A 23,781-nucleotide genomic window follows, 5' to 3' on the forward strand; every position below is an offset into this window, starting at 1 on the left:
GTTGCCTTCTTTGTTTGCTCGCAAGTGATGGCTAATGTCTCCTCATCACATGTTTCTATGCTTAACAAGTTCACCCTGTTGCTTAGGGCATTTCGAATCCTCATGGTCTCCCGGACCACACCATTTGCACAACAGCTGTGGCGTTTCCTTTGTGGTACAATCTCTAGCGAATCGTCCCTAGAGGTTGCATGCACGACATTGTATCATCGGCGTCCACTCGAGTCGTACTGTATCCGACTTTGTCCCTCATTATTGTTACTACTATTATTGTTACCGCCCTGTCCGTGTTGGTTATTGTTACGGTACCCTTCTCAGGTTGTGTCATTGTTCGTGTTCATTCCTGTTCCTGAGGTGGATACTTCTTGTGTTAGCAATACTTGTTGGTGTCCTTTCATCTTCATATTGAACGAGCATTCCTTGGTGGAATGTCCTGCAATTTGACAGATATAGCAAAATTGTTTCTTCGGGCAGGAGCCCTTTGTGTGGCCCTTCTCCTTATAATCCGCACACCACAATTCCTCTCCCTCTGTTGAGTCAGGTTTCTTTTTCAGATTTTTGAACTCCATCCGTAACATGTCCTTTTGCAATGCTTGAACCTTCTTACTTGAGTCTTCATCGCTGTTGCTGCTTTCCGAAGATGAATCGTCTGAGTTAGACAATTTATTTTTCTTCTTTTTGCTCGTTTTTTGCTCACTATCCAGATCCATCACCCGATTATATGCATCTATGTATGATGCTGGAGGTACAATTTTCATCTTTTTCTTCAATGTTGGTCGTAGCCCTTCAATAGACCACCTTTTCTTTAACCCGTCAGTTGGTTGGCTTTTCATTTTCCCTACTAGGTCCTTCAGCCTTCTTGCATATACACAGATTGTTTTGTTCTTTACCTGTTTCGTACTGTATATTTCCACTACTATTTTGTTATCATCCCTCAGTAGTCAGAATTTTGCTATGAATTCTTTCTTGTTGTTCGGCCATGTAGTTAATTTCTGGGGATTGACATCTGAAAACCAATCAATCGCTACACCCCGTAGGGTAGCCAGAAACTATTGAACCCAATCATCCTGGTCTGTTACATCGTTCGCCGTCCAGATTGTTTCACATGTCTTATAGTGTTTAACTGGATCGACTGTCCCATCGCCATTAAACTTCGGTAATTTTTCCTTAGGTCCTGCCATTATTAATTTCTTATGAATCTGTGGTACTTGCTGCGTACCCATGTTGTTCTGTGTACCTGCGTTGTTTTGAGTACTTGCGTTGTTCTGCACAACCGTGCTACTTTGGACAACCGTATTGTGGACAACCATGTTGTTTGGTGTAAAGAGATCTTTGTCAAGCGAAGTTGTTTGATTCTCTACTTGTATCTATTCATCAGGTGTATTGGGAACGAAGAGTTCACCCCACGCTCGTGATCCTTCAGCACTTCGAGCTGTGCGGGTTCTTTCTCTTCTGTTTAGATTCTCTACCTTTGGCATGTACAGGTTTAGGAACTCCTCCCTTGTCTCTTCTACCAAAGTGAATCTTTGGCACGTTTCTTCAAGCAAGTCCTCGACACTCCTCAGCCTGCTAGGTGAATGCACTCCTTCGGTTAGTGCTCCTTCACTCCCTCAGCGTCCGTCGGTAATTTGCTCAAACTTTTGTTTGCGCTCTGCGTGTTGTGTCATAATTAATGCTTCTCGTGCTGTGCGTATATCATTCTTGTCTTTTATTTTATTCCTATCTTTATTAAGCAGATTCGGCATTAATCTTCATAACACCTCTTGTATACCAAGTTCGACTGGCAACAACACCAAATGTTTACCATACTGGGTAAATGGATTCTAATCACATTAAGGTATTAGAACGTAACGCAAAACAAGATACTTTATTCATAAGCAATATGCAATTCCAATTACAACGATTACTTTGATATTGATAATCCAATAGTTCATCCGAACGATGTACATATATCTTCCCGAAGGGGTGACTCAGCCGTCATGCACCCTTTTGGATACAACTCTATCCGTTAGCTACAATATGGATTTTACTGACAACAACGCTCTGGTTCAACTTCCTAGTGCTTTCCCTCCCCTATTTTCTTAGCATATTTTTTGTGTGTCGTGTGGCTCAAGTTTGTATGCACAAGGACCAAGTTATCTGCCTTCTTGGAATTTTAGTCTATTGCATTTTATTGAGTAGATGAAAGAGTATGTGCTCAAGTTCATCTCAAATGATGATGAAATATAGCAACCTATCAAGATTTTCAATTTTGAAATTAGAGAATTAAGAGTTTGAATAAAAGATATAAACATATACATTCAATATTCACCAACAAGAATTTAGAAATCAGAATCTCAAGAGTGAAGAACTTACCTATGATAGAATTTATGACAGTAGGTTGTAGCTGCTGGTACATTTATCCATGGAATTATCACCATTTATGAGTATCAACATTGTCCTTGCTTTCTAGAGCTCAAGACCACAATCATCGATGCTTGCAAGACTCATGAATGCAAACCTCACTATAGGTTTTATGTGATCGGGAAAGAGTCTTCGAAGGGCTCGCTTGTACTTGTGATTAACTCTAGGATCTCTATATGGGGTAACTCTAGTGGTAGTCTCCCAAGGATTGATTGACTATAGAACTTCGAGCTCAATGTAGAGGCAAGGAGATGCAAAGGGGTAGTCATTTTGTTCCATCTCTCTTCCATGATTATTTGTAGTTCTTTGAAGAAATTTTCTTCAGGATCTTGCTCTCCCTCATTTACAATCCTTTTAATATCCTTAATCATGGAGTCTATGCCATCATATACCTCACCCAAGCAAGGTCTATCCATGCCAATGTATCAAATCTTGCTCAATATAGACCCAGTAAACCTTAGGGGGTGCTCAACATGATCCCACCAATAGTCATCTAGTATCATTATCTTGATGGAAGCTGCCCTACTAGTATTGGATTGCCTCCATGTGCTCCAATTAGCACTGATTACCATTCTAGACAAGGCCTCTTTAACCTTGACAATGCATCTCAAAACAATAGTGTTGAGGAGGCAAAGTGGGTCTCACCAACCTAATTTAAAATCAAAACAATAATAAGCTATAAAGATTAAAATTAAAATTTAAAAACCTAGAAAGTTTACTAATCTAAAGTGACTAGATTTCTGAAACATATTTATATTTAAATAATTTAACTTACCTTCAAGAACTCTAATTTCGAGAATCGTCTAAATATGGCTTAAGTCGTATGGTGGTTTGTGATGATCATTTGGATCTCTTGTGCATCTTCATACTTGTTTTAATCCATCCAATTTTAGTGCCAATTTTTGCAGCATTAGATTGAGTGAGTGGACAACACAAGGTATCCAAACAATGTGTTCGAATTGCTGCTCAATCGATCACTTGACGACCCCACAATTCTTGGTAGTGTCAGTTATTAACTGAACAACATTTTGGGGTCCAACTCGCTCAATGGCTTGGATGTGAATGTTTGCAATAAAAGAACCGTTCTTCACTTCCCCTTCACATTCCACAACCTCCAAAAATATTGCATCTCTTGGACATTGCAATAACATTGACCAATGGACTATTTGTCCCATCTCTCCATCCATCAAATGCTATGGTTACACCTGTTTTGATCCATGAATCCTTAATGGGCATGAGAGCCTCTACATGGATCACCTCTCCGTCCAATAAAGTGGTGCAGACCTTCTCATAACCTGGGCCCTTGGACCCCTTTGGAGCCTCAATAATTGATCTCACCATTTTTTACCAATACGGTGAGCAAATGATATTAAATGACAATTCATTCGCATAGATGGATCTCGGTATGTCTTCCTTGACAATGTCTCTAGCTTCATTCTGAAATGATATTTCCAAGGAACCCTTTGCTCTCTTTTTTGCAACCAGTTCTTGAGGATCACACAAGAAAGGATGGCTCTTTGTGGGTGGTTCATTGGGAGTGGAAACTGAAGCCATGGATGTTGTTTTTCTTTTATTCTAGACTTTTGTAAAGGATGAGAATTAGCATGCCCATCTGCTTCTTTTGCATGTCTTTGCTCTTGAATATGTTTGTTCATAAATTGGTTTGGAAGAAGGATTTTAGGTAGTACCCCATTAACTCTTGGCTTCCTTGTACAAAATTTAATGCCTTTTTGAGGAATAAAACACAAATGTGTTTTCACTCTACAATAAGAGCTATAATATTCCTCTTTGCAGTGGCTGCAAATCCACCAAAAACTCCAGCTGACATTGTTTGAACCATTTCCACATATTGCTATACAAAGAGCATTTGTTTGTTTTGACACGGGGTTTCCGGTGCTAGAAACGCTTACCATACTTTGAATCTACAAATAAAACAACACACAAAACAAAAAACAAAAATGAAACAATAAAATAAAATAGGGGAGCTCATTGTTGGCAGTGTGCCAATGTTGCTTGTGGGCTTCGTGACATGGTTTAATCGCCTCATGTAGATTTTATAAGTATAGTGGTTGTATTGCTTTTGGTGCAATGACAATCACTACTTCTAACAAGTGGTATCAGAGCTTGGTCACAGATTCAAATCCATGCAGGCTGCGGAAAGCAACTCTGGGAGGGGGATTTTTAGCACTGTGCCAGCATCCCTCGCAGGGTTTGAGACATGGTTAACTGCCTCCATTGGATTCGACGATTATAGTGGTTGTATTGTGCATTAACAAGCCGATCTTTTGGTGCAATGACAATCACTACTTCTAACACTCTTTCATTTTGTAAAAAAATGTAAAGAAAACTTTAAAAAACAAATAAAATATTAAATAATCAAGTTACAAAACCCTACCTCTTTTAATAACAGGGCAAAGGAAAACAGACCCAGAAGACTATCGCTGCCACAAGACCCACAGGCTTTGCAAAAACAATTCTCTGCAGGCTACTGTAACTCTCTCTCTGCAGAAATAAGGCCATGTGAACAGCGAGAAGAATGCCATGTGAGAAGAATGTGTAGGTGGTGAGTATTATGATATTATGATAAGGTGAGTATTACTATTAGTATTGTAACCATCACTTAAGAGTTGTATTACTATTTGCCAAAAAAACACTATTTACCATAATTGATGTTTGCCCAAATTCGATCCAAATTCTGGGCTTGTGTAGGATTCCAAATGTTAGTCAAATTTGTTGCAAATTCTTACAGGGTCTCTCACAGAATCTTGTGTGAATTCTCATCTGCAGACGGATTTGAACAGAAGTCACACTGTACCAGACTTTTGACTGAATCAACTCTCGACTTTGGCCTTCAGTAGGTGAATGTGGTACTGGTAACATAGATATTATATAGTAAATTAGTGGCGACTTGGGAAATAAATTTACATTAGATTTTATTTTCTAAAATTTTGTCCCAAGAACAATAGTGTTTTATATTCAATGGTAATTATCATAGAAATTGAATGAAAGAATTAGGAGAGCTTCAGCTTGGATAACTCCAATCTGATCATGCAAACTTCATGTCAGTCAACAATTGAAGAATGCTTGGATTGTTGAGTCAGTGATTTCCACATTTTCCTTGCGGGCATGAGATTGGTGGCACAATAATTAGTGATAACTCTATGTTGGCATATTTGGTGCCAATAAATATCTTATTTCTCGAGGTAATAAATTTATCTAATAGAATTATTTAATACCTTGCATTGAGAAAGACCAGTAGCCTCAGTTGTTAGAGTGCTCTCCAAATTTTAGTTATAGATTGGTGCTCTTCATCTTTCTAGTTATGTTAGGTGTCCCATATTTACAATTGCTTCAGGAAGTAATGGCATTGAACACATTTTGTTCATTGTGCTAGCAAGGATGAAAGTGAAATAGAATGTTTTTACATGTTGTATACAAAACAACATGTCAATACCTATTTTTATGACCATGTACCAGTAAGTTCTTCTTGATGATTTTGCAAGATTTATTCTGATATATTGAAAAATATTTGCATACCATTTTACAGTTTTGGACCCTTTAATATATAAAAGAGTTCTATAGCCTAATCAAGAGAAAGCATGCCAGTGGATAATGTCGAGTGTGCAATTTTATGATGCTTAACAGGCTTCCCCAGGGTTTAGATTCCGTGTCTCCCCTTGTCATCATTTTGAAATTGTGGATGGCTTCACAATTTTTTTGGTCACTTATCTTACATTTAATACAAAATCAAATTGCATGAAACTTTGCATGCATTTTATTTATTTTTCATATAGATCTCCATATTTTGAGAGTTAACGAGTTTGAATTCTTTTATATATTTGTATTCTCAACTGTTATTTCTGGACTTCCTTTTATGAATCGATTTTTGTTAGTACTAGCTGATACTGACTGATTTGATCTTTTTCTTTTGTGCAGGATCTTAAGTGCTTTGTGTTCTCCCTCATTGGTTTGCACTTCAAGATAAAACCTATCTAAATGTTGCAGTGCAGCATATTGAAAGATGTGATGTACGATATGCAGGTTTTTAAAAGCATGGGATATCTGAATGAAAATTACTTCTAATTTTTGGAAATTCTGTATGGCTATCATGTCTTAATTGAGGAAGAAGGTGGTTGGTTGATTCCATTAGAAGTTAATACATAATTTTTTGTGGTCTTCTGGCAATTATAAGTAAATATGAGGTTTCGCCTGAAGTGCTACAGTCACTGGGTTACTGACAAGCTGTTTTCTAATCATAATTTTATGTGGTCATTGTTACCATAAATTGATGTGGGTTTTTTCGGTCATGAGCCATATCAATGAATTTCTCACAACACATATTTCTTCAGATCATTTCAGCTTTGTTTGGACATTCTACAGATTTTATCTTATTGTAAGACATCTAGACTGAGTTTTCCCATGAAAACAATTGATAACTTGTTAGAATATTGCAATGATGTTATGTTGCAAATTTGTACAATATCATTGACAAGTTCATTTTACAATTTACATCATTGTGAAGTTTTGTTTGTATGATTTATGGAGTAGAGAGATTTTCACAGGTTTACATATTTAGTTAAGTAGCCCCCCATATCCTCACAATAAATATCATTTTAAGCGCTGTTGTTGCTACTTATCTCACCAGAGAGGGCGAGAGGGTGAGAGTTTATCTCACCAGAGAGGGTGAGAGTATGCTATTTTGGTCTTTACAACAGAGAAACCATTCGCAAATAACATAACAATGCACGCAAACAGGAGGAACAACTGAAACTATATGTTGTCATGAAAATATAACTATTTCTTTCAAGATTTACATGTTTTAGGTATGCAATAGATCCTTTTAGTTTTGTTACTATTCCTTAGGCCTCTAGGTTCCGCGAGTTTTCAGGTCTCAGTGCTGAGTATTGTTTGAGGATGAACCTTTGGTAATTGGTCAGTATCTGGATTAGGGCTACATTTAGCATTAACAATAAAGAGGTTGCTTCTAGTTCAGTACTCCGTAGTTGGGGTTTGTGAGAGAATAGCCGACATAAAATTATATTCCTGGAATTTTTTTTTCATGAAATTTAAACGCATTCTCTACTTCGTAAGCAGTTTAGCACAACTTTACTATTGTTTTTGGTCTCAGATGTTAGGATTTCTTACATGAATGGCATATAGTCTTTATGCAAGTAGGTTAATAATATTTTGTATAAACAGCGAGTGATAAATGTTTTAGGTTAAAAATGTTGTAATATATGTAAGGCATTTGTATAGTTTTGTTCCCTTCTAATTATTTTTATCCGTAGTAAGCAGTAGAGGAAGATACGCTGTCCACTATGGAGTTAGGTATCCATTTCATGACCAATTCTCTATATCTATCATTATTGCTTGCTTTTAACATAGGTAGAAATTTTCACTGTACTGTTTATCTAAATTTATATGTTATTTGAACCCTTAATCACACAATTGTAATCGACATCTTGGTATGTGTTAAAGATTGCATGGCATACACCATTGACACCACGTTGCATGATGAGAGACTTCCATGGACATCTCATTGCATGCAGGTGTTTGACAAGCTCCATTTGTTCAAATAAGCAGACATTTCGTTGCAGGTTGGCAAATGATTCTCGTCTATTTTCAAAAGATCATCAACACAAGTTGGAAGTAATTGCTAATAATCCACCTTTGCAAATCTGAGTATATGCAATAGAAATTCATTTAGAATAATGACATCCTTATCATAGAATGAAGTTTATTTATTCAATGTTTTACAGAATGTTTGTTGTAACAGATGGATAATCTTAATATATTTGCTCGTTGTTTTGTTTTACTTTAGATTTGTATTTTTTCCTCGAATAAATTATAACCTAGGTGTTGCCCCCATACATCAATCAGCAACAAAAATATACACAGATTTGGTTGGAGCATTTTCCATTTTAGCCTACCTCACCAAGGAAATGTTTCTACGACGATAGTAATCATCTAAAAATATATGGAGAACATTTTTTATTTAATTATCTAGAGTTGTTCTTTTTTCAATTATTTTGAATAATGTATTTTTATTTTCATTTTTTAATGAATATTATGGTCATGTTTTAGCTTACGTTTACACAGCATAAACATCAGATTAAATGATTATATTATAGAATGTGTATTGATGTAATTATAATCTTTTGTTGTTTCCATTTATTGATCATATTTGGCATTAGCCTCATGTTTTGTAGAAGTAATGATGATTGATTTTAATATAAGGTAAAATATTCATTAAATGCCTTGAGATACATCATTTATAATATAAATTATAAAGGATGTCACTTAGGAAATTCTATTGATACATCTATAAGGTGCAATAATTAATGAATTCAGCAATAAATTAATGAATTCAATACATAAGATTTTTCAATTTATTCTAAATCCCAATTGATTAGTCCCTGCCTATATATAGGGTGCCTCATTCTAATAAATTATCTAACAAAGAAGTCACTAAAACTTTATAGTTCAGAACTTTTTTTAATTTTCAAAATATGTTTCTCATTATTTTTTAAGTCATTGCCTATGGAAACTAATGTTTTCATTGGTTCCTCTACCTATTAATTATTTTGGAGCAAAAAATTGACATTCTAATGATTGAAAATGTTGTATTGTTATAATATATTTCTTCCAAATAATTTCTAATATCTGATTGGCTAATGGTAATTTTGTTAGGTTTTTTTTTTTTTTTTTTTTCCCAAATCAATTTTTTAAAATAAAATACATCTATCAATTTCAGAAGCTTACCAATTGCTTCATTGCATGTCAACTGTAGAAGCTTCCCAGTTGCTTCATTGTGTGTCAATTCCAGAAGTTTCATGAGACATGAGGCGCTCACCTGATGCAGCTTAAGCCTTTTCCCTACCTATCCCTTGCCATGCAGAATTGCTCACCCTAGAAAGTCTATTTGATTTTACTTTCATCACAGGTGTGTTCGCAATTCTATTGAAGGGACATGCCATCTGTGCCCATAGCAGTCATACGAGATCTATCAACCTCTCCTATTGCATGAACACATAACGTGGTTCAATACTAAATGTAAATGAAAATATTTAGCTCACATTCCTCCACTCGTTGTGCCCTTAGCTTGCTGTGCCCATAGCATGACCGAGAGAATAAGACAATGCCACCGGTCTGTGGATGGAGAAGTTGAAGCTCAATATTTCCATCTGGGAGGTGACAGTGGCACTCCAAGGCACTACAATGTCGTACCCAATAAAGTATAGAAAAATGCCCAGCAAGAGGTTCACATACATCAAAATCAAAACCAAAATCATAAATTGTCAATGCAGTAACATAAAGGTTGAGCTATTTTTTTGATGTCATTCCTGCCATGCCCGCTAATATTACTAAAGCCATTGCTATTATGAGCATCAAGCAAATAAATTTCCTTGCCTTCTCAACTTTTTTTTATGCAACTTGAAAACTCTAATTCAATCCAAATTATAGTCTAATCAAGATTTTTTTAAGTTTTGTCCACCGGAAGGGGTCGACATATTGCATTCACCCAAAAAAATATAAATTACTAAACGACATGTGTACTGTGGAGAAATTCTAATTTGTATAGTAGAATATGTGAGTTCTTTGGGCTCCAAATTGCATTCATCCAAAGAAGGAAATGCTATGTTGAGTTGCGATAAGAATTCAGGTAATTATTAATAGGAATCATTACTCCAGCCATAGCTGCACCATTGGGATTCTCACAGAGTATGAATTAATGAGAACACATTTTAACCAAAATGGTCTTGTTCATTTTCTAAAATGGTCCAACTTAAAAAAAAAAAAGAGATATCAAGATATTTCAAACCAAATTAGGAAATTTCCTTAGTTTTATTAGGAAACACTAGAGGTTTTATTGTTATTTGTAAGGAATTTTTCCCTTAATTTTATTTTAACTAAAACTAAAAAATTAAACATGGGAACTGACCCCTTCTCGTATGTAGATATTTAAATATGAATTTCTTTGTTAAATCCTTTATAGGAGATTTGAATGGATATATGAGAATGACAAGGCAATGGTATGGGAGAATATTGATGTTCTTGGTGGAAACCATGTAGAGGATATTATGATAATTATGGCCATCTTAAGTATCATGATTTGATGATTGTTGCAATAATATAACTTAATAATTTCCTTCTTATGAATCATTTGAAACTCAAAGACAAAGATTTTCAACTCTCTAGAAGTGCCCTTGAGTAGCTTAATCTTAAATATTAAAAGTACATTATGATGTGTTAAGGTTGTTAGGGTGTCGTGCACAAGAGGTTATATACTTCTATATTGGGATGAGTTATTTGGTTACTCGAAATTATGGTTTAAATCATAAACATTGCGTGTTTTTTCTAAGGATACATCGACATAACTAGGTGATAGAAAGTTATGGACCTAGATGATTATGATGATGGATATGAATTAAGGTTTTATGGTTTAGGTGTCCTAATGGAAATTGAGATCATTTAATACGTTTATGTTGATACCCTATGATTCGAGATTTGCTACATTATTTGATTGTTGAACATTGATTTGTACTAACTATGCTATGAGGTGTTTCACCTTATGATGTTATTTATGGTACCTTGATGATTAGGCTATATGCATTCAGATAGTCAGTATGCTCTATTTGATGATGTTTATGATGTTTAGGTATACACATGCACTATGATGATTATTTCAGTATTTTAATTCGTATTGATATGGTAATTCAATCATGCAATCAAGTATGTGTTATTAGGTGCAAAACTGGAAAAGTTTATTAAAATGAGAATGTAGAATGTTTCGTCAATTGGTTATGCAATGTGATTTATATATACATGTGATTTTATGGAGCTACTAATGTTCAAATTGAGTGTGTAGGAAAGCTACCATGGAAATTATTGGAGAATTAGTAACCAACTATATGTGCAAACTGTAAAGATAAGATAAGATAAGATAAGATATTAATGTCCAATGAGAGACCACACGGGTCTATGGGACCGAAAAATGTACAAGATAAAAGACTGCTAGCTGCAAGAGCACGAAAAGGTGCCAAGGAAAGAAGCAAAAAAAAAAAAAAAGAGAAATAAAAAGAAGCAAGGAGCACAAGAACGAGGCAAGGACTAAGGGTCCTTCCTCAGTTAAAAAAAGCCAAGCATCGAAGGGTATGACTTAGGGTGAGTAGGTGCACTAAGCCACCGTCGAGAAAAGTTGGGAGGGTGTTGTTGATGAGTATAACAACAACAAGGTCTCCCAGATATGGAGTGGCTGGCGAAGGTGGCACTGGAAGGCCGCTTTGTCCCACTAGTAGGAGACAAGGGAGAGAAGAAAACAATGATAAGCTGAACCAGAGTCACTCTTTAGGGGAATAAGAACTGTAAGGTGTGGTTGCAAAGTTGCATAGTCTCTCTGAGGTATAGTGCAAGACATCTTTGGTTTGTGTAGCTGAAAAAGGTTGTGAGGGAGCTGCACTCCCTAAATAAGCAATAAAATCTCCCACAAATCTCGTAGTAGGCAAGACAATGAAAACTAACATGGATCACTGTCATGGCCATGCCCAAGGTACACAAGTGACACGTCTAGTCCTCTCTGTCCATGTGATCTGTCAGAATATGAAGCTGGTGGGAGCCAACCCTAAAGGAGCCCAGAGAGACGCGTAAGGCATGACACCAACACCAAGACAAGTAGTTGGGGGGCATAATAATATCGTCTCTGATGACTAGAAAGTGTTCAACATAAAAGGCCATCTTCGGGCGTAACTTGCCTACACAATTACACCTAGTCGTGGTGATATACTGACTACAAATGTCAAGTTTGACATACTGGTTCAACTCCTGCTGAGAAGGGAGGAGGTGGGCAGGAGCATCGAGAGAGAATTGGGAGGGAGGTGGTCAATATCAATCCCGATCAAGCTCAATAAAGACGAAGCCTTCACAAACCAGCAACGGGCCTAGTAGGATGGATCAAAATCTGCCACAATGACAGAGGAACAATAAGCCAAGTAAGAGTATCTCAATTGGTCACTCGTAGAGTTAGCAAAACCACAAAGACGATGAAGAAACCAAATTAGATTGAAAATGGTTGCCAACCTAAAGGGATGGGCCTTGAACCCAGCCATGACAATTTGTGGGGGTGAAACAATGACATCTAATAGTACGTCGAAGAAAAAGGGTTTGGACACGCTCGATGGAAGCCCAATTAGAATCAAGGAGAGAGGGCCCCTAAACCAGCAAGCTATAAAGAACCCTCAATCTGACCAAGGAGTCCAAGAAGGACAACTTAGATGAAGTGTCTTGGAAGTGATGTCAAAAGAACTGTCTCTCAAGCATTGCAAGGGAGTCCATACCCTTGCAAACCCTAGGCTAGATGGTGGATTGATCTCAAACTAAAGCGAGGTCCAGAGAACTTGACCCCAAGGTACACATATGATGTGGTGATCTCGATCTAATGATCCTGGAAGTAGAAGTGCATATCAGAGGTCTTCAGGCAGATGAAGATCAAAACTTGAGTCTTGCTTAGGTTCACAGAGAGCTAACGAAGGTCACAAAAGGAGGCCAAGCCATCGAGGAGTCTTTGAAGATTCTCAGGAGAGGAGGCTAGAAGGATCACATCATCGACGAACAAGAGAATGGAGATCAAGACCTGATGCAGGTAGCAACCGTCCACAAGGAGTGAGGAGTCTCCGAGGAAGGTCTCTAGCTCATTAATATAAATACCAAACAAGGTGGGGGAAAGAGGGCAGCCCTGTTTCACCCCAATGGTGCTTTGAATAGGGGCTAAAAAGTCCTCTAGCGTCCTGAATCTACCAGTAACACTCATATAACCTCATAATGATAGTCAACAAAATATCTTAAATATCGATGTCTCTCGGTCTCTAGAAGAGGGCAACCCGTAGGATGGTATCAAAGGCCTTACAAAAGTCCACGAAGCAACAGTAGAATTTCGTCGAGAAATGACGAGTCTCCTTGATATGGCCCACAATGATAAAATATGGTCCATGGTCTGGTAATTAGCTCGAAAATTAGCCTGACCCCTAGCTCTGCACGCTCTCCTGTCAAGCTCGCTAGAAAGAATAATGTTCAAAGTTGTAGCATAGAGCTTAGAAAAGGTGTGTCTAATCATAATAGTTCTGTAGTTACTTGGATTTGAAGCCGAGCCGGTCTTGAGAATCAGATAGATGATGTGCCTTGACCATGAGTCGGGGAAGCCGATGCAAACCACACTATTGAAGAGCACAGAAAGAAAGGATACTATGACAGGGACGTCGAGCTTGAGGAGCTTAGCCGAAAACCCTCCTTGTACGCAACTCTACTGGAGCTCATGAATCTGATGACCTCACGAATGATGGACAGGGTGAAGTGGTGGCAGCTAGGAGGTAGGGTAAAGAGGAGAGGAGGCTAACCAGGGATATCATAGAGAGTGGAGGCATGGGCGGTGAGGGAGCAGAGGTTGAGGGTGGAGGGCGGGGATGAGTAGCAGGGAAGAAAACTATGCCAGAAGAACTTTGGGATGCGGGATAAAGTGTCACAAAGGGAACGACATTGGGAAGAAATGAACATACACTTCTTATAGCCAAGGAAACGACTATATAAGTGGCAAATACTAATGAAGTCATTAGAGTGTGACAAGAATGCAAAGCGTAGGCGACGGTGGAAGGATTTACAATCATCATCGAACCAACGGTTCATGTGGCAAGTGCTACAATAGAAAGCACGATGACGGGGGTTGAATCTAATGAAGAGATTCAAACCTTATTGTTAAGTGATTTAATTCATGATCGTAATCCGTATGTATGTACTAGGTGATTTCACTATGTTGTGTAATGTTATTTTTTAGTGTCACTTGACACTTGTCATGTGTATATGTAACGACATGTCTACTAAGCTTGGCTATGTAACCCTAAACCTAACTGACTTATTAGGAACCTAATTAAACCCCTTTGATTAAAGCTACTTCTAAAATGCCACCAATTAGGGTTTTTGAATTGAAAAATTTCAAGCCACTTCTAGAGACCGAAAAGTGGTCCTAGGAGCCATTTTTAGTAAAACCTAAGTACCTAAGTGTTACGGGTATGGGTTAGGAATATTTCTAACACTATTAGAACCCCCTAGTGGCCTTGGTGACCCTTTTAATATCTCATTTACCACATGTTGCGAAAATTGAGTGGACTCTTGACCTTTACCCAAACCCACACTCCTTTCCAATCTTACATTTATGATAGGGTACAAGGGAAAGCCAAAGGACTCAAGGGTCAATTCTGAATTTAATGTTGGTGGGTGGGTAGAGTTTGAAGGCCTTTTTAGAAGCCCTTTGATGAGTTAGAGGTTGTTCACCCACTCTCTACTTTTAGAGACATTAGGGTTTTGGATGGAAGGAAGCAAAAGAGATTGGGCTCTTCTCAGATATATTTTACCATAACACTTGTGAAGGTTGGTCACCTCCTTTGCCATGGAATTCTTATTCTTTTTGTAAAATAGATTAGTATGTGATTTCATTCTCTTGCAAATGTGATTCATGTATTTTGTGTTGTTGAAATGTAAGGGATGAGATTTTGGCTTTGATTTCATTCTTGTTTATCTTCATTTTCTTGATTTTGTATTGAGGGATTTGTGAAGGGTGTATTGAAATTACTCTGAAGGGTGTATTGACATTACTCACCCTTGGATAGGGAAGAAGTGGCCAAGGTAGTCTCTTCTCATGGTGAGAAGATGGAAGAAATGCAAGGTGTATGGGCCCTTGCATGCCAATGTTATGGATCTTGCTTTGGGGGAGATAAGGAGGAGAAATTATGGAAGGATTATGTGAATTCTAACCTTAGAAAAGAAATGTTTGTTATATGTTTTACATTTGGCAATCTCCTACATGGTAGTCCACCTTCACCCCTATGTTATGGTTTCAATGTGAATCCCATTATGCAAGCCTTGGAATGGTATTTTTGTTGTGCTTCATGTTGTGAGATTTGAATTGGTTGTCACTCGTTGGTTACCAGTTCTCCTAACGCAGTGGGTGGCCTCTTTGAGACCTAGGATGGGAGGTGAGCACTCCATGGTTAGTTCTATGTGTATTTTCAAAATTTGGATAGGTCCTTATGATGGAGCAATCTTGGAATTGGAGCATTGAAGGGTTTCTTGAGTCATTGTGTTTGGACTTCTCCATTGTGACATTCTCTATTGTATTTTGCATTCATTTTGAAGAGAGAAGTGTAACTTGATGAGGGTCTATACAATAGATCATATGAAGTAGATCTCATTATTTGATATTGGAAATAAAGTGGTATTATAAAAAATATGTATACTATGTCACAATATTCCTTTGATTTCAATTCAATTTCCTATCTTCAAATGCATTTAGAAAGCATAGTTAGAAAAGGTTAATATTCCTTAAATTTTCACTTGAAGTCTTGAATTCCAATGATAAAAGTAACGTGGATTCACATTAACAGCATCATAGCATTTCTTGAGAAATTTAAATCTAGTTGTGTCATTTTCCTATAAGTTCTTGCTAAAGATTTAATACTCAAATGTATACTTATAACTAAATACACTTTACTTTACCTAGCAAATCTAATAGTTAAGCAAATGACTATAGTCCTAAATTAGACATATGGAAACCCACATTAATACATTTTCCCACAAACCTATAAGAAAATATAAAATACCCATGTAATTAAACCCATGAGCAAACACAAAATGTGAGGAAGAAAAAAATACATGTTGACAAAAAAAGAACAAAATAAGCACCTACGTGATGCTAGAAAATGTATGGGCAAAATGAAAATTCTCCCTACAAAAAGTGTAGAGAATTTTTCCATTTATGCCCCAATAAATGTTCGAATATTAAAAAAGCCTTTAGCTTGCAATATTATATTAGGTGCTTTCAAAATAAAGTCCCCTCAACTAATACCTAACTCCCCATTAACCCCTTTTCAAATGGGGGGAAAAACTTTAGCAAATTTAAATATATTATAAAAAAAAAAAAATTGTTGGTGTGCTTCCACCCTAGTTTTGGGCATGACAAGAACAATTATGAGTATTAAATCTATTTCTATTTGTTGGATAAAAAAAACTGCTTTGTCTTCTATTTTAGACAATAGGCAAGGACTCGAGCTCAATCAGAGCTCTTGTTTACTATTGGCTATTTCCAATATAGCTGGGGGCTTTATAATTTTTTAAATTTCAAAAATAGCAAAAATCTTGTGCCTTTATATGGAAGCTTCTAGTGGTTACCAAAGAGATGACTTAGTGTAGTGATGTGTTCTTTCGGGAAGTTCTTAGTGTAGAGTGACTTAGATGTGGTGGCGGCAAAGGTCATCTCCATGTCCATGACCTCGACTTAGATTTTCCCAATGACAATATTGGTAATGTAGTTAGTGTAAAACATCTTGGAAGATCAAGGAAGAAACCCTTGGACTAAAATTCTTTTTCAAGTTTGATTAAAGTTGAGAATGTAGATGCCAATGACTTGAAGAGATTGAAAAGTGAACATCTTCGGGACATGTTAGCCACAAGGATAAGTAGGTGGTATCTTTAATGCTTATCCCATACCCATAATACTATTATTCTATATTTGGGACATGTAATAAGGTCGAGTTTCACTATTGGGATACCTGAGGACGTCAAAAGTTTGTCATCAATAAATGTAATAGTCAAAGTCTTGTGTCCACACACAACAAAGAAGAAATCCTCGTAGGAATGGAGGCTCAAATGTAATTATTAATTAACTTATTGTCAAAGTCAACTCCTTTTCAAATGGGGGGAAAAACTTTAGCAAATTTAAATATATTATAAAAAAAATAAAAATTTGTTGGTGTGCTTCCACCCTAGTTTTGGGCACGACAAGAACAATTATGAGTATTAAATCTATTTCTATTTGTTGGATAAAAAAAACTGCTTTGTCTTCTATTTTAGACAATGGGCAAAGACTTAAGTTCAATCAGAGGTCTTGTTTACTATTGGCTATTTCCAACATAGCTAGGGGCTTTATAATTTTTTAAATTTAAAAAATAGTAAAAATCTTGTGCCTTTATATGGAAGCTTCTAGTGGTTACCAAAGAGATGACTTAGTGTAGTGATGTGTTCTTTTAGGAAGTTCTTAGTGTAGAGTGACTTAGATGTGGTGGCAGCAAAGGTCATCTCCATGTCCATGACCTCGACTTGGATTTTCCCAATGACAATATTGATACTGTATTTAGTGTAAAACATCTTGGAAGACCGAGGAAGAAACCCTTGGATTAAAATTCTTTTTCAAGTTTGATTAAAGCTGAGAATGCAGATGCTAATGACTTGAAGAGATTGAAAAGTGAACCACTTCAGGACATGTCGGCCACAAGGAGAAGTAGGTGATATTTTTAATGCTTATCCCAGACCCATAATACTATTATTCTATATTTGGGATATGTAATAAGGTCGAGTTTTACTGTTGGGATACTTGAGGATGTCAAAAGTTTGTCATCAATAAATGTAGTAGTCAAAGTCTTGTGTCCACACACAATGAAGAAGAAATCCTCGTAGGAATGGAGGCTCAAATGCAATTATTAATTAACTTATTGTCAAAGTCATGGCTCAACCTGAAATAAAATTCCAAAAGGGCTATTCCTATTTCACTCGTAGCCTTTTGATCAATTTTATTGCATTATTTTGAGTGCCCTTAGAATTGAAGATAAGATAAGATAAGATTAGATAAATCTATTAATGCCCAATAAAAGACCACAAAGGGTCTAAGGGATTGAGAGCATACGATCAAAGAAGTAACAAACAACAAGACACCAATCGATGTCTAGGAAAGAGCAAGCGAGAAAAAAAAGAAACAAAGCAACAAAGGAGCCAACAAAGAGGCAAGAAATAAGGATCCTTCCACTGCTAAAAGAAATCCAACACCAAATGTGGTAGATTTGGGTACGAAGGACCTTTGGTATGTCACTCCGAGTTGTGGGAGTGGTGTCGTTGAAGAGTAAGAGTAGAAGTAGTATTAAACCTGGTGTAGGGTCTCACTGATTTGGAGTGGCCAACCATGGGGGTACTGGAGGCACTGGAGGTCTACTTCACTCCCTGAATTAGAGACAAGGGTGAGAAGAAGGTGGTGATGAGGGGCTAATCTGAGGCCTTCTGGGGGGTCAAACACTGTAAAGTGTGGTCCTAAAACTACATCGCCTCCTTGAGATAGAGTGCCAGACACCTCTAATCCATATGCATAAAGAAAGTTGCGAGGGAACTACACTCTCCAAATAGACAATAGAATCTCCCTCTGATATTATAGTAGGATGGGCAATAGAAGATGAAATGGGTCTCAGTCTTAGCCTCAGACAAGGAGCATAAGTGACAGATTTAGTCATCTTTGCTCATATGATGATCAGTCTGGATTCATAACTAGTGGGAGCCGATTCTGAAAGATCCAAGGGAGATGCATAAGGCATGACACCGAAACCTGATAAGTAGCTAGGTTGTGTAATAATATCATCAATGATAACCAAGAAGTGCTCAACGTAGAAGGCCATCTTAGGACGTAACCCCCCAATTGGGTTACTCCAGGTCATGGTGATATAATGTTTGTAAATGTCTATCCTGACATGCCCATTCAGCTCCTGTTGTGATGGGAGGAGATGAGAGGGAGCATCCAATGAACACTAGAAGGGAGGGAGGTGGTCTATATCAATCCCTACTGAGCTCAACAAAGAGGTCGCCTGAGTGTACCAACATTGACCTCTAGGGGAGGGATCCGAGGCAACAACGACAATAGAGGAGCAATAGGCCAAGTAAGCATATTTGTGATGACCATCCATAAAATTTGCAAAGCCACGAAGTTGGTGAAGAAACCAAACCAAATAAAAATTGGCACCCAATCTGAAAGGATGAGCTTTGAATTCTGCCATAATAATGTCATTGGGGGTGAATCTATGGCATCTAATCATGTGTTAGAGAAGCAAAGTCTGAACATGCTCAATAGAGGGCCAATCTAAGTCGAGAAGAGACAGTCCCCATACCACTGAGCCATAAATTATTATTGGTTTAACCAAGGAGTCTAGAAGGGACAACTTGAACATCTTGTCCTAGAAGTGGTGTCTGAAGCATTGTCTCTCTAACATAGCAAGGGAGCACATCTGCTTGTTAACTTTGGGTTGGATGGACGATCTCATATTGAAGCGATGTCTCGAGAACTTGAAACCGAGGTATGTGTAAGAAGGGCTGATCTCAATCTCTTGTCCCTAAAAGTAAAAGTGTAGATTAGAGCTCTTTAGTCGTTTGAATACCATAACCCGAGTCTTACTCAGGTTCATAGGTTCACAATCAACTACCGCAAGTCACAGAAGGAACCCAAACCATTTATGAGCCTTTGAAGGCTCTTAGGAGAAGATGATAAAAGGACCACATCGTCAACATAAAGGAGACTGGAGATCAAAACCTAGTGTAAGTAGCAACCATCACCTAGGAGTGAAGACTCTCTAAGGAAGGTCTCAAGCTCATCAATATAAATGCCAAAAAATGTAGGGCAAAGAGGGAAACCCTGTTTCAACCTAATAGTGCTCTGGATAGGAGCAGAGAAACCCTCAGGAGTCTTGAACCTACCCACAATGTTCTCGTATAACCTCATAATAGCTGTCAATAAGATCTCTGAAATCCTGATGTCTTTGAGCCTCTAGAAAAGGACCCCCATGGGACAATGTCAAATGCCTTACGAAAGTCTATGAAACAACATTAAAATTTTGTAGAGTGGTGTCAAGCCTCCTTAATAATATCTTGTAATGTCATGATGTGGTCCATGGTTTGGTAACTTTTTCAAAACCCAACTTGGCCTCTAGCTTTGTAATCTCTTCTGTCAATCTCTCTAGTAAGAGTAGTGTTCAATGATGTGGCGTAGAGCTTGGCAGAGGTATGTCCAATCATGATAGTCCTATAGTTGTCGAGGTTAGATGTTAGCCTAGACTTGTGGATTAGATAGATCACATGCCTTGACCAGGAGTTTGGGAAGCCAGTGTAGACCACTTTGTTAAAGAGTGTGGGAAGAAAGGAGCACAACACCAAAGCACCAAGCTTGAAGAGCTCAGCCTTAAAACCCTTCTCGTCATCTGCCCTACTACATCTCATGTATCTGATGGCCTCAAGAATGCTAGAGGGGGTAAAAAGGTGGTGGCACTGGGGAGGTAGGGTGAGGGGGGGGGGGGGGGGTGGTTGGCCAAGGATGTCATATAGAGTAGAGGCATGGGCGATGAGGGAGATAAAATTGAGGGAGGAGAGTAGGGGAGTGGAGCAATGGGGGAATAAAGTGCACCATAATAGCTTGGGATCCTGAGAAAGTGTGGCACATAAAAAGCGACACTGAAAATTAATGAATGACCATTTCTTGGATTGAAGGAAACAACGATAAGTGGGACAAAGGTTGGTGAAAGCAGCGGAGCAAGTCTCAATGGTCGAGCGCAAGTGGCGATGATAATACTTACAGTCATTGTTGAACCATTAGTTCATAGGGCATGTACTATAATGCTTGGAATGACAAAAAGGACGATGGGGGATGGAAAGGAGATAAAACTACCATATCGCAGCTGTTAGCACAAGTGGTGATGATAAGACTTACAGTCATCATTAGACCATTGGTTCATAGGGCATGTACTACGACGCTTGGAATGAAAAAAAGGACAATTGGGGATGGAAAGGAGAGTAGACTCCCATATCAAAACTATCAGCAAATAAAACATAGAAGTAGCTTTGTCAAGCTTAGAGAAGCTATTGAGTGAAGAATCCACCTTAGATGGAAGGTGAAGATGACAGGGTCACTCTCAGGAAAGTGAAAGTGGGCAAGGGTGCGTGCAAGAACAAGAGGAGGGTGGGGAAGGGGAAGGGGAAAGGGAGGAGGTTGGGGGGGGGGGGGGGGGAAGCCGAGGGTGTGGGGAAAAGCTAAACGAAAGGATGAGGAGAGCATGATCAACCATGGGAAGGTGAGAGATGGAGAAGTAGTGAATAGACAAAATAAAGGAGGCCGAAGCAAGAGCATAGTCCACAACACTCGCACCACTAGAGTGTGGCCAGCAAGTGAAGAGCATTAAACCCAAGAAGCAAGAGAGGCTGTTCAAAATCACCACGTTGGTAGACTCACACATCTGGAGAAGGTGGTGCCCATAACTAGATAAAAGTCCACAACTGTCTCTGTCCTCGGTGCTATGGATAGCATACTGAGAAGAGGCAGGCATAAAGTAGAAAGCGACGATGAAGATATCTCTCTGACGATGTCTAGTATGATTGGTTTTGTCTGATGTGGATCCATAGAAATTTGGTATGGATATCAATATGGATGATCGAGGTAGCCTCAAAAAGATTGTCCCTAATAAGAAAAGCCATGCCTCTAGAGTCTTGTACTCCACCTGAATGATGAATCTCCTCTCTATATATGGATAACCACTAATAGCCTACAAACCCTGGAAGGGGATGATTTAGACTCTCACAAGTCTCCATGACGATAAGGATATCTACTAAACCAACTGCATCTTGAAATAGGCTAGGTAGGGACCACAACGAGCCATTTCCATTCCAACAGTTGACAAGAATAGAGCTGTAGGAGGAGGAGGAGGACCTACCCTTATTAGACTATTGGTAGGTATGTCATTTGGTCTTGTCAGTCTGCCTCGACACCCAACCACTAGGAGGAGAATCATAGATAACTACCTTGAGATTCTGAATAACTACCCACTTCCACTACGCCTAGCCTCAACAACTAGGCTCCTTGATTGTTTCAGCTTTGCCACTTGTGATTTAGTGAGATCTTCATCCAAGAAAGTTTTAGTAGGAAGAGAGAAAAATATCTTCTTTTCTCTAAGAGCCACAATCTATTTGAGAGGGAGTGAAATTGGAGAAAGTGGTTGCCATCTGGGCCTAGCCAACATCTATCTAATTAAATATCAAAGATACTAGACTGGTCTGTAAGGAAAGAATCTCTAGCAACAAGAGGGTTAGATGTGGGAGGGAGACCACAGACCCGCATGTTTAGTTCTTGAGCTCGCCTCGCCCGTTCCTTGTCTATCTTCCCTTGGACCAACTTCTTAGCACTTGAGATAGGTGTTGCAACAATAGTCTTACACAAGGCCGCCCAATTTTTCACCTTGTGTTTAGTTTAAGACATGAGTGATGAATTCCTATCAACAATTCCACTCTCTCTCTCTCTCTCTCTCTCTCTCTCTCTCTCTCTCTCTCTCTCTCTCTCTCTCTCTCTCTCTCTCTCCCCTTAATAGCTGTGAAGTTTGCAGTTGTAGTGTGAAAAGTTGCTGAGAAGTTATCAATAATAGTTGTATTAGAGGTTGTCAGCTGCTTAAGTTCTAGAATTGATGCTGAAAGAGACTCAACCGTGTCTTTGAGTTGTAGGTCAAACTCAACTTGAGATTCCAACGTAAAAATTCATTCTACTAATTTGTGAGAGATGTTAGATATAGAGATCATTGTATCTTTAAGTGTTGCATTATCTTTCTCTAGTTTTTCAAGACAATCAACAATTTGTTGCAATGGGACTAGACCGAGAAGAGGATTCATTCTATCAAACAATTGATGTGTAAGAGTTCATGTGTCGTGGTCCCTTTGCAATTGTGTCAAAACCTCCTTCCAACTCAGTGAGATCTAGTTAGAAGTGTAGGAACAACAATTAATAAAGATTCTCAGGCCAAGTGTGATGCACAATTGAATGGAATGAATATGATTAAATATAAAGATATTGCAATGAATCATTTAAAATTTATGTTTAATTGGCAATTAATTTGATATTTGTATCTAACTATATTTTAAATTTTTTTTTTCTTATGATTTGTTTCCATATCATAGGTTAACCTACATAAATATAAATAGTATGAAATCATGGATTTAGAAAGTGAATGGAACAAATATTGATTAAATATAAAGATATTATAATGAATCATTTAAAATTTATGTTTAATTGGTCCTAGGTAACAAAGGTATGAACAAGATTCTACAATGTTTTAATAGAGAAGATAAGATAAAATAAGAAGAAATGCTAACATTACAAGTGTCATCGATTTGTTCCACTGAGTTTGCAACATGGTTCAAACTCCTAAGCCTTAGCACCATTGCAATAGGGAAGAAATTGATCAACATGTTCTAGAGATAATGAGAATAAAGTCTTGAATCTCATTAAAAAAATAGTGAGTAGATTTTTCACTTCTAAAATTGTTTTGGATGAAGTCCAACCTTGTGGCTATTGATTTTTCAACACCACACATCCTTTAAGATGAAAATTTATTAGATTGGTATGTATTAGTTGGAATCAGAGAGTTATATGTGATATCAAATCACATCAACAATAAAGAAGTGTTTTCTCCAACAACCCATTTTTCAAGAATATTCTTGATAATAAACTTTTGCGATTAACCCTATGTCTCCATGCGATAGCTGAAGTGTCCC

General features: G+C 37.8%; 1 protein-coding gene across 1 annotated transcript in view; it reads left to right on the forward strand.

Moving 5' to 3' along the window:
• Nucleotides 1–6,848, forward strand: part of LOC149562794 (protein mago nashi homolog 2-like) — a 37,553-nt gene extending 30,705 nt beyond the window's left edge. Inside the window, exon 3 of the mRNA XM_089826251.1 lies at nucleotides 6,337–6,848. Within this exon, the coding sequence (XP_089682377.1) occupies nucleotides 6,337–6,396 (60 nt within the window). The 3' untranslated portion in view covers nucleotides 6,397–6,848. The remainder of the gene's footprint in view (nucleotides 1–6,336) is intronic.
• The last annotated feature ends 16,933 nt before the right edge of the window (nucleotides 6,849–23,781 follow it).

This window comes from Cupressus sempervirens, chromosome 4, assembly GCF_028749045.1.
Source record: "Cupressus sempervirens isolate cs-2001-9-10 chromosome 4, ASM2874904v1, whole genome shotgun sequence".
NCBI lineage: Eukaryota > Viridiplantae > Streptophyta > Pinopsida > Cupressales > Cupressaceae > Cupressus > Cupressus sempervirens.